At 31.4% G+C, this 12154-nt stretch overlaps 1 protein-coding gene across 1 annotated transcript; it reads right to left on the reverse strand.

The window, feature by feature from the left end:
• Positions 1-2687: 2687 nt before the first annotated feature.
• LOC107846247 lies at positions 2688-8222 on the reverse strand. The gene is made up of 3 exons (XM_047400266.1): positions 8149-8222; positions 4395-5082; positions 2688-2906 (listed from the first exon to the last, which is right to left on the reverse strand). The coding sequence occupies exons 1-3, from the start codon at positions 8220-8222 to the stop codon at positions 2688-2690; spliced, it is 981 nt and encodes a 326-aa protein (XP_047256222.1).
• Between the last annotated feature and the right edge of the window lie 3932 nt (positions 8223-12154).

Raw genomic sequence — 12154 nt, forward strand, 5'->3', positions numbered from 1 at the left:
AAAAGTATTTGAAATTAAGTTGAAGAAATATATTTGAAAATTGAAATATCATTGAAAATACATATGGAAATATTAAAATATTACTTGAAAAAGTGGGGTGAAAATTAACTAAAATGTATAAACAAACGTATTTTTGGAAGTAAATAGACACAGAAAACTTTGTTGTCCAAATGGTCCCTTACATCTTGTTTGGATGGTTGCTACATATTGCATTGTATTTTGTCGTGTTGTATTGATGAATATAATATTTGTATAGATACATGAGTAATTTGAATGACAAATCTATAAGAAAAGTAGAGTAACACTATTATAAAAAAGTAGGTTAAAGGATAAAATCTAATAAGAAAAGATTAAATGAGAAGACAATATGAGACAATGACGTGATAACACCGAATCGGTCATTACATAAATTGTGACCTTTTATCTTTAGGTTATGCTGAAGTTAACGATACGATATAATAAAATTTTAATAATAATCAAAGTAAGTATTATATTTAAACTAACAATACAATAGGTAACTGTTAGAACATGCACAACGGAAGCAACAACTCTACAGGATCAATATAACTTACATATAATCTAGATAACATAATCAAAATGAAAATCAGAAAACTTACCTCTTGAAGCTTTCACACAGTTCGTTCAACACCTTATTTGTCAGATCTGTTGCCTTCTACTATTTTCTTATTAACTTTATTAATCAACCTTGTGTGGGCAAGTACTTTTTTTGGATTAGAGAAGGATGATTGGGTTCTGGAAAAAGCATATGTTTTCTTTCCTAATCACATGCCTCTATTTATTCCCAATTTCAGTTAAAGAAGGAGAGTCAAGAGGCAATAACCTTTTGGCCCTTTATTGCAGCCTTAATAGCAAAACATTTTAGACTTTAATATCATCTTAAAACCACAAAACGTTTTCCACCTTAAATACTGCCATAATGCCAAAATTAATTTTTAATACACTCTTTTTATTCCTTATTTACATAAGATCAGTAAATAAAATGGTATTACTTCTTCTCTTTTCTAAATTTGATTAGCTAATTAGGCATAGTAAGGACTGCAGATTTATTAACTGAGGCTTCAATTATGATATTAATTCGGTAGTGAATAAATTATCATATCACAATAAATTACAAAGTATTCCACTAGAAATCTGTAATTGCACTCTTCGGTTTAATTTCAAAATCTACCGTTACATCTTATTTAACTCCCCATGTTAGAATTACCGACACCAATCAATTAGATTAAATTCTCTGAAAAATTTAACTCATTGATTAATTTAGTCCTTTATTTATAATGCTTAACTTATTTCACATGACGGATACAAAATCCATCTGCAAGGTTTTCACGTGAAAACTTATAAGCAACCATAAATGGGTGTCTTCTATCTCAAGTCTGAGACATGGTTCTATCAACTAATTAATATTTCACTAAGTGATTCATCATCATCCAACATATCAGGAATATGTTGACTCACAAAAGAGTCTCACCTTTTAATAGATTAAAACGACAAAATAAATCACATAGATCATAATAATTATATCAAGATTAAGAGTATAAGTATATGTAATGGTTTAGAGAAATCGTTTATTAATATTCAAAACATAAACGAATATCTCTAATTGATCCGTTCAATACATACGAAATGTACTAGCACAAGAAGTTAGAATATTACCACCCCCATAATTAAGATCAAATTATATTTAATCTTGTGCTACAATCATCAAGATGTTTGTCCTACCTCATCTTTGATTGTGAACATTAATTTATTACTTATAAGAACCGATAATTTTATTGTTCCGTGCATGAGTTAAAATACTCCATACACAAATGAAAATATAATACTATAACACAAATAACATGATTAATAGTATATCTTAACAATCTCCCACTTAAACTCATAACCATGAATGTACAATTTTAATACCCATTTCTTCCACATGCTTATCAAAAACCTTCTAGGTTAAGCCCTTTGTAAATGGGTCCGCCAATTATTCTTCAACTCAATGTTTAAAACCTTACAATTACCCCCTTTGAGTTATATCCCGAATGAAGTGATATTTTCTCTCAATATGCTTACTTCTTTTATGGCTTCGTGGTTCTTTCGAGTTTGCAACTGCACCACTATTGTCACAATAAAGTGGTAGTGGTATTTGAAGTGAAGGAATAACTCCAAGCTCTTTCAGAAAGTTACCGAGCTAAACAACCTCTTTAGCTGCCTCAGAGATAGCTACATATTCGGCTTCCATGGTGGAATCAGCAACACATGATTGCTTGATACTCCTCCAAACAATGGCTCCACCTCCTAAAGTAAACACATATCCTGAGGTAGATTTTCTAGAATCTTTATCCGACTAAAAATCTGAATCAGTATAACCAATAGGTACAAGATCCTCGAAGTGAAAAACAAGCATGTAATCCCTAGTTCTTTCAAACCAGGGAGTATTTATAAGACTTACGATTTACGGTTTAACTGTTCCATGCTCTAGATGTTTGTTTCAAACCATAAATAAATTTCTAATAATTTTTCATCTAGTGCATTTAGTGCATCAGGGATCCTATCATACGATTCTCCCAAGAGCGTAAACCGTAAAGGTTTTCTAATAATTCTACCACTACGACAACTAGTCACTACAGTATTTGCTACATTTAGAACTAAATTTTGAACACCCTCAATGTCTTCCTGTACTATGACGGTTCCTCGACATTATCCTGAATATTTTTATCCACAATTGCAGGCTGCTCGATGTTACTCGCACTACTAGGTAGTGTAATATCAAGTATTTGTTCTTGTGCAACCTCTTGTCTATTGACATTTCTCCCACTACGTGGATGCAATGGTATGTCAATAATAGTTTTTTGAATTTGTTGTTGTGTTTCATTATTCATTATTCTATTGCCCAATTCCTGTAAAACAATTTTACTTTTAGGAACGTGGTTCATTAAATAATCCTCTTCAAGAAATTTGGCATTTGTCAAAACAATTATCTTCTGTTCCTTAGGACAATAAAATAAAACCCTTTTTGTTACATTTGGATATCCAATAAAAATGCACACTTCTGTCCTAGATTCCAACTTATCAATTTTTTTAGCACATGTGCTGGACAACCCCAAACCCGAATATGTCGTAGGCTAGGATTGCGCCCACTCTACAATTCAAATGGGGTTAAAGGTACTGATTTTGAAGGAACCAAGTTCAGAATATACTTTACAGTTTCTAATGCATAACCCCAAAAAGAAAAAGGCAAATCTGAATAACTTAACATTGATCTAACCATTTCCATAAGAGTTCTATTTCGGCGTTCTGTCACACTATTTTGTTGTGGTGTTCCTAGAGCAGAATAATGAGATGTAATTCTTGATTCTAAAAGTATTTAATGAATTTCGCAGAAAGATATTCACCACCACAATCAGATCGTAATGTATGGATATGTTTGTTATCTCGCTTTTTCGTTTCCATCTTAAATTCTTTGAATTTTTCAAAGCATTTAGATTTACGGCGCAACAAATAAATGTATTCATATTTCGAGTAATCATCTGTGAAAGTCACAAAATACTAAAAACCACCTCTTGCTTGTATATTCATTAGACCACACAAATCAGTATAAATTAATTCTAACTTATTACCGCCTCTATTTTCTTTGAAAGGAAAATGTCTCTTGGTCATTTTACCTTCTAAACAGGATTCACAAGTTGGAAGTGCCTCCACTTTCAATGAACTCAAACGTCCATCAGAAACCAACCGTGAGATCCTATTTAAGTTACTATGACCTAGATGTAAGTGTCATAAGTATGCTTCACTCAATTCCGAAATACGTTTTCCTTTATGTGATTGATCAATATTATTAAGTTCTATTTTTTGTAGAATATCATGGGAAACATCAAATACAAACAAATCATGTATTCTAGGAGCAGAAATAATAAAATGCTTATTAAACTGAATAATTGCAGAATTATTAGCAAAATAAACATTGTAACCAGCATCTATTATTCTTGAAACTGAAAACAAATTCCTTCTTTTAGAAGGTACGTAAAGAACATTATTAAGTATTAAAACTCTAGAACTACTAAATGAAATAGAAATATTTCCTATAGCTAAGGCTGGTGCTGGTTCCCCATTTGCTTGAAACGTTCAGTTCATTTTCACTTAGGCGTCATGTTTTCTGAAACCCTTGCAAGGATGTGTAGATATGATTAGTGGCTCCCAAATCTATAACCCAAAATTGGATAGAAACAGCCGCTAAAAATATTTCAACGACATATGAAAAAGATGTACCTTGTTTCTGCATCTTAGCTATGTAGCTGGGACACTATTTCTTATAACGACCAGGTTGCTGCAATGATTGAATTTGCCCTTAGTCTTAGCCACGCCACCATTAGCACCTAAAATATTACGAGGCTTTTTTTTTTCTTTTCGCCTTTTGGCTTAGAAGTCGAAGACGAAGGTTTGTCAACCATCAACATCACTGAAGGAGCTTGTTGCTTAATGATACATTCTGCCGCTTGCAGCTCATTCAACAGTTTTGCAAAAGATAAGTCCATCTTATTCATGTTATAATTCAAGCGAAACTGCTTAAAACTGTCTGGCAGAGTCTGTAGGACCATCTCAACCTGAGACTCCTTATCAATAACTGCCCCAAGAATTTCTAGCTCGTTCAATAGACTCACCATTTTAAGAATATGTTTCCTTACCGAAGTTCCTTCAATCATTTTTGTGGTCAAAAGAACTTTCATGGCCGTTTTCTTTACAACACGATTTTGCTCACCAAACATCTCTTTGAGAGATTTAAGCACATCATAAGCAGTAGTAATGGACTGATGTTGATGCTGTAACACATTTTTCATAGAGGCAAGAATGTAGCATCTTGCCATCTCGTCAGCCTTGACCCACTTATCGTAGCCTTTAATCTCATCATCAGTGGGTTCATCTGACTTAACAAGATATTCCTCAACCAACACAAATTTAAAGCCATCAGCAGTAAGAACAATATCCAAATTATGTTTGGAGTTTGCATAGTTAGGGCTTTCTAATTTATTTTGATTCAGGATAGAAGTTAAGGTATTAAATAAAATTATGGTTAATCTGTTATATAATCAAATTAAAATAGATCATTAGACATGGTGCAGAATAATAAAATTCTTTAAAAACACATCACACATATAACCATGCACATAAACAATTAGAATCGTTAGGAAAACTTAACCATTTAAGCAAATATACATGTAATGTCAGATATGAAACAGAACCAACTCAGTTGGAGAGTCAACTGTTGATTTAAGTTAGATAAATATCACATTTCATAAGTCTTTGTACCATTGAACCAACATGTAACTTAGTTGGAAAGTTAATATAAGTCATAAAAAATAAGTACATGTAATGGTTTAGAGAAATCGTTTATTAATATTCAGAACATAAATGAATATCTCTAATTAGTCCGTTCAATACATACGAAATGTACTAGCACAAAAAGTTGGAATATTACCACTCCCATAATTAAGATCAAATTATATTTTATCTTGTGCTATAATCATCAAGATGTTTGTCCTACCTCATCTTTGATTGTGAACATTAATTTATTACTTATAAAAACCAACAATTTTAATCTTCCATGCATGGGTTAAAATACTCCATACACAAAATTGTCTACTCTACAAGTAAAGGACACACATGTTAATGCAATGATCTATTCAAATAAATATTTTATTAATATAATAATTAGTATTTACATGGGATGAAAATATAATACTATAACATAAATTAGATGGTTAATAGTATATCCTAATCATAACAACCATCCAAACAAGTTGTTGATGTATAGGTGTTGATAATAGGAACAAATAGATGTTAAGATTAATATATAAATGATTATGTTTCTACTATTTTAGGCTGAGGACACCATTGATATCTCTGTTTACTATCTTACTACAAATGAGGTACTGTTTATTCAGTTTTATAGCACTTGATAATGACTTTTTTTTAAGAGACAAGGTAAAATGTTAGTTTGCTAGCAATGTTTCTGCTACCAAATTGAAGACCAATAAATTTATTTTATGAATGTATTGGAGAATTTTATTTTATGGCAAGTGATCTGCCAAATAAGAACTCATTTGAATATTTGTGTTGTGCGTGTGCGTTTCAAATTTTTTGAGAAAATCATGCATTTTGGTCATGTAACTCGGAATATGAGAAATCATGTAGTATATGAAGTTATAAGAAGTAATCAATATAGATTGTGGTGGCATGATTGAGATTCCATCAACCTTAACTAGAGGTTTTATGTTCGAGCCATGTGAATGGAGAAAATCCTATTAAAAGTTTCACCCTTAAAATTGTATTTTGCAATGCATGAATCTGAATTTATCAGACTCCGATATGACCACCGGAATATGGGTGGGAAAGTTTTTTAAAAAAATTAAGTTAATAAGATGAATTTGCTTACCATTTCCTGTTAATTGACTTGGAAAAAATAAAAAACGGGTGCTACTAACTAGGGGTTTTGGGCTGTAGGTGACAAAAGACTTTTAAAATGAGGTGTGGGTGACATAAGCCTTAATTATTGAGTGGAGGTGATAATTACTTTACTATAGATTAAGAAAGTTGGAAAAGTTTGAAAATAACCCACAAGTTCTTAAATTTATACTTTGATCCCAGTGTTTACCTAAAATAACGAGAAACGGAGGAAAAAAGCACCTTTCTCTCTCTTCTTATCCATTGTTGTTTTCTCTCACTTAGCATTTTTTGTTGTTCATTGTTTTTGCTGCTTTATTCATCATCTTCTGCTTCATTATCATCATCTTCTACTTCATTATCATCTTCATTTTCTTCTTGTCGATTATTTATTTTGTTGTTATTAGTGGTGGTGGTACAGCGCTACTCCTCTGACCAATTTCTTAGGTCAAATTTTATTTCCTACATCACATTCCACTTTGGCATTACTTCATAGGTGAATTTGGTAATTAAAATTATGATGTTTATTCATATTTGTCATTTGGGTACACTGTTGTTTTTCCAATAATGGATAGAACCCCGATCATGAATCCAATATAAGTGCCCACAATTTAAACAAATCAATCATCTGGTGCATCAGATGAGTAATCTATTGCATCAGAAGATTTATTTGTTGCATTAGATTGTTTATCTGTTGCATCAAACTTATTATCTGTTGCATCAGACTGTTTATCTGTTACACCAGACTTATTATCGTTGCATCAGACTGTTTATCTGTTGCACCAGACTAATTATCTGTTGCAACGAATGATTAATCTGTTTAGAACAACATAAATCAACCCCTGCCACAAACCCAACAGATAACCAATATGTTTCAACTCTTGCTATTGCGACTGGATTCAAAATTATTTCTTACGTCCAATTACCCGTCCCAAATTTCGTAATTTAATTTCTTATTTTACTTGTATTTTTCACTAATCAAGAAAAGATTTACAAAAATTCATGTTTTACCCTTTGCATTAATCACTTTTTCTTCAAATTAAAATAGAAACATCATTTATGAAATTTCGATTGAATAGCAAACAATGATTATTTAAAAAACATCTACTGTCCCACCAACTGATCAGTGGGTTATGGTAAAGTAGATATGTTATTAATTATTTTTCTTAATCAATGTGGCATCTCAATTTGGGACGAATAATTTGAGATGGAGGGAGTACGAATTAAAATGTCAAAGCCAAGCAACAAACTAGTCATCTGTTGAAACAAACTATTTATCTGTTGCATCAGACTGATTATCTGTTGTATCAGACTTCTTATCTGTTACAACATTTGAGTAATCTATTTTGAACAACACATCAGCCCTTGCCACAAACCCAACAGATAAATCTTGCTATTGTTATTGTAGATCTAAATTATTTCTTTTTACGTCGAATCGTCGACATGCTTGTTGAGAAGATAATAGACAGAATGAAAATTAAATATGGATTAAAACAACAAAGATCAAACATAATTTTTTTATTAAATAAAAATAAATAAAAATACATATAATAAACTAAAAGAAAAATAATAATCTAATTATTATTATTATTATTATTATCGTTACCAGCCGACTAATCTTCAACCAGAAGTAGCAAGGCCATCCTCAGCCTACGTATCTCGTGAAGCATTTTTTCTCTAACTCTTTCCAGTTCCCATTACAGATCACGAACTTGATTTCGAAGTTCATTCACGGTGTCTTGCAAAAAATCAACGTCCCACACTGAATCAGCCATAATCTAGAACACTTGTGAATTGACAAAAAACTTAAAATCAAAAGTAAGGATCTTAAGAATAACCGAATGTAATACAACGTAAACTACAAATTGGCAAGAAAAAACTTACCTTAGTCAGGGAAGAGAAAGTGGTGGAAGTGCAAGTGTAATATGAAAGACCAGATGCAATAAATAAATAGAGTATAGTTGAATGAACGATTGAGTAAGGACTATTTATAGAGGATTGAATTTGAATGAGAGGCAAGGCAAAAAGGCGCGACTGTTCACCTCTATTCATAAATTACATTTGATTAAATTAAGAAAATAAATATTGTGATAAGTCATGACTTTTCATATTATAATTATTAATTAGTTCTTTCCAAGAACCATTTTAATTGAGTTGTGACAACAGATTCTATATCTGTTGCATCAGATAACTTATTTGTGACAACAGATATATCATCTGTTGCAATAAATATAAAACTTGTTGCATTAGATAACCTATCTATTGCAACATATAATCCAACTGTTCACCTCTATTTATTAATTACATTTTTTATTACAATGAGAAGTAATGACTTAATTAAATTAAGAAATATTGTGATAAGTCATGACTATTCTGCTTATTATTATTTATTAGTTCTTTCCAAGAACCATTTTTATTGCTTTGTGACAACAGATTCTATATCAGTTGCATCAGATAACTCATCTGTGACAACAAATATATCATCTGTTGCAATAATAGAGAACCTGTTGTATCAATATTATATCTGTTACAACATATAATCTACTTTTAAAAAAAAACTATCATCATATCATTAATCCAAATTTGCTGACTTTTTTATTTTATAAATTAAAAAAAATATCTTTTCAATCTCTTTCATAAAATAATAACCATTTTTATTTTCTGGCAACAAATTATATATTTGTTGAATTTGATAAACCATCAGTTGCAATAGATATACCATCTATAGCAACAAATAAACGATCTATTTTAATGTAGCTTTTTCGATTTCTTCTAACAGCTGATACATCAGTCGCAAAAGATGGGGACTTTGATGCATCAACAACACTGTTGAATGTATGTGATGTGTTTTTGTTTTAGACAAAAAGTGATTCACCTTTTTATCATATAAGTTAATTAATCCAATATTGTGACTTTTTTTATTATATAATAAATAATTTTAAAAAATAAATTCAAAAATAAAAATGATGAAAAGTCACGATCAGTTATTAAAATTAAATAACCGTTCTTTTACGGTTATAAATTATGTTCATCATTTATTTCCTTATTATTTATTTACGAACCATTTTTCATATTAAATAATCGAAAAGTCATGTATGTCTTTTCACCCTCTCAATAACAACAATAACCATTTTTTATTATAATCGTCTGTGCTACATATGATTGATCTGTCGCATCAGATTAACCTTTGTTGACACAAATTTCTCAATCCCTACCACCAACCGTCGACATGTTGAAGAATAAGGAATAAACAGAATGATAAGTAAATACTAAATAAAAATTAAAAATTCAAAGTCGACCACCAAATGAAACATAGATTTTTGAATCCCTTAGGTAGATCCAATATACAAAAGAAGGAAAATACATATGCTAAAATAAAAAGCATTACCTAATTATTATTACTACTATTATTATTATTGTCAATCGGACATTTTTAATCCGGCAGCAGCAGGGCCCTTCTCAGCCTTACTTCGAAGTCAGCCAAATCTCTCTGGAGTTCATCAAACTGCCTTTGAAGTTTCCGCAAGGACTCGATATGAATCTTATTGTACGAATCTGGATCATCCATATTTTTAAGGAGGGACCTATTTATAAATTATTATATCTCGAAAAGAAAAGAAAAGAAAATTACTTTAAAATAAATCTAACAGATGGGTAATCTGTTGCAAAATATATTCCTTCTGTTAGATAACTTACAACATATTAATAATATGTTGTAACAGATGTATATATCTGTTTGATTTCTCAAACAGATACGTAATATATTGTAATAGGTTGATCATCTGTCATAACATATGTCTCCAATTATTTGACAATATAAATAGATGTGGCATCTGTTGCAACTAGCTAGTCATCTGTTTATTTAATTTAAGTCATAGATGGGATACAAAGAAGAGGTGCGTGCAGATGGATCCACTATCATATGTGTGGGAGTTAAGTATGTATTACTGATAAGGTCACCGATACAACACACACAAAGTACAATATTTTTGTGAATGCAGTTTTTAATCGATTAGGCACTAATCACTCAAACAAGATTCTGCATTGTACAGTTAAGTTTGATGGTGCAGACACCCTGTTACGAATTACTGACTGTTGTTCCTCGTATTTATGCATGTCAAGTTTTGAGAAGGGATCAATATTTGGTGTCATTGCAGAGATCCAATAACGATTGAACTAACTTTTAGGGTGCATTGGAATTCTAAAAAGCCTTCGAAGACTAGCACTACATCTAACAATAACGAAAAATCAATATAGTTATTGCCCTATCCCAAATTTATATGGAAGGGTTGTTGGAAAAGATGATTATACGCCAGCAGGAGCCGAAGGAGAATGTCTGCGAGGAAAAGGAGAGTTGATGAAAGACTATATCTTCTAAGAGTTAATTGAAGAGGAGACATAGGGTAGCAAAGAACTTCTAGCAAATCTGGCTGATGAAATTATCTTAAAACATGAGATATCTAAATCAAGTGCAAATATGAAAGTGTATCCTATAATGTAAATTCATCTGTTGTTTATCTCAAAGAAAAATAATGCAGATGGACACTTTGCTAGGGAGCTGCAACTAGGAAGCGTGGTCGAAATTATCACCTAGATAGAAAATAGCAGAAGAGCAAGAAAGCCGCCTTAAGAGAATAGAGGGTTGAAATATTATACAGTAAGTCTAGAAAACTTGCGCCAACAGTAACTGCAGTTAAAGTAAGGAAGCTAAGCGAAGGCAAAAATTTTTGAATTTTAAATTGCATCCCATACCTTTTTGTTTGTGGTTCCAGTTATCTGTATTATTCTTTTGTTTGCAACTTGTCCTTCTTTTGGAGGTAGTAAAAAATGACATCAATGTGCTGCAGATATTATCAAACATTTTGAATTACGTGACGAAAAAATTAATACGCAGATGCAATTAAATAAAGTATTAATTAATAGTAATATGTATGACATTTAAAACTCATCATTCCAACAAGTTTGGGGTTGTGACATCAAATAGAACCAATTCCTCATTTCGAAATGTGCAACAATAAAGTCGAACATATCAGAACCAAGACTCGATTTGTTCACTTTGTAGCGTTCGTTATTTTTTTTTCTACATGATGATTTATATGTGTTAATGTCATGTTCTTACAATAAGAATAGTATAAACCAATATCTTTAAAAATTGATTTATGTACCTGCCAGCATGATGCCTTAACAGCCTATCGGCAATCCATTCTGAATAGTCATTGATCAGCTGTGTTAGTTTTATTGGAGCCTCATCCAAGATGTTGAACCCTTCAAACGGGTAATTTTTTCGTTCTCCTGAACTGACAGGCTCCACTTTTTCTTCTTCTTTGGAAGCAGTTAATGGATTATCAACTGTGATATTATGCTCTTCAGTAGTGGCTTCTACTATGAAATCCACCTGAAAATTCAGAATTATCAATGCTAATTACAGATATACAACAGATTGTCCATCTGTTACAACAGATGAGCCTTATGTTGCAACAGATGGATCATCTGTTGGGACAAATTCGAACAGGTAAATCAGAGCAGTATGATAACTTCGAACAAATGACTCATTTGTTACAACATAAGACTCATTTGTTGCAACAGATAACAAATCTGATGCAACAGGTTAGACAACAGATGAAACCAATGTATATATCTGTTTGATAATTTTTAGCAGATGTATCATCTGTTGGAACAGGTGATGTACATTCACCTTCTTCGGTTC

The sequence above is a fragment of the Capsicum annuum genome, chromosome 11, assembly GCF_002878395.1.
Source record: "Capsicum annuum cultivar UCD-10X-F1 chromosome 11, UCD10Xv1.1, whole genome shotgun sequence".
NCBI classification, from domain to species: domain Eukaryota; kingdom Viridiplantae; phylum Streptophyta; class Magnoliopsida; order Solanales; family Solanaceae; genus Capsicum; species Capsicum annuum.

What these genes read in the sequence shown, in the direction of transcription:
- LOC107846247 (XM_047400266.1), bottom strand. Translation starts at nt 8,222, where the DNA reads ATGGCTGATTCAGTGTGGGACGTTGATTTTTTGCAAGACACCGTGAAT. An exon ending in CGAAATCAAGTTCGTGATCT is followed by an intron (nt 5,083 to 8,148) that starts GTAATGGGAACT and finishes ATTATATAACAG; the next exon opens with ATTAACCATAATTTTATTTA. An exon ending in AAAAGAAAAAAAAAAGCCTC is followed by an intron (nt 2,907 to 4,394) that starts GTAATATTTTAG and finishes ATTGTTTTACAG; the next exon opens with GAATTGGGCAATAGAATAAT.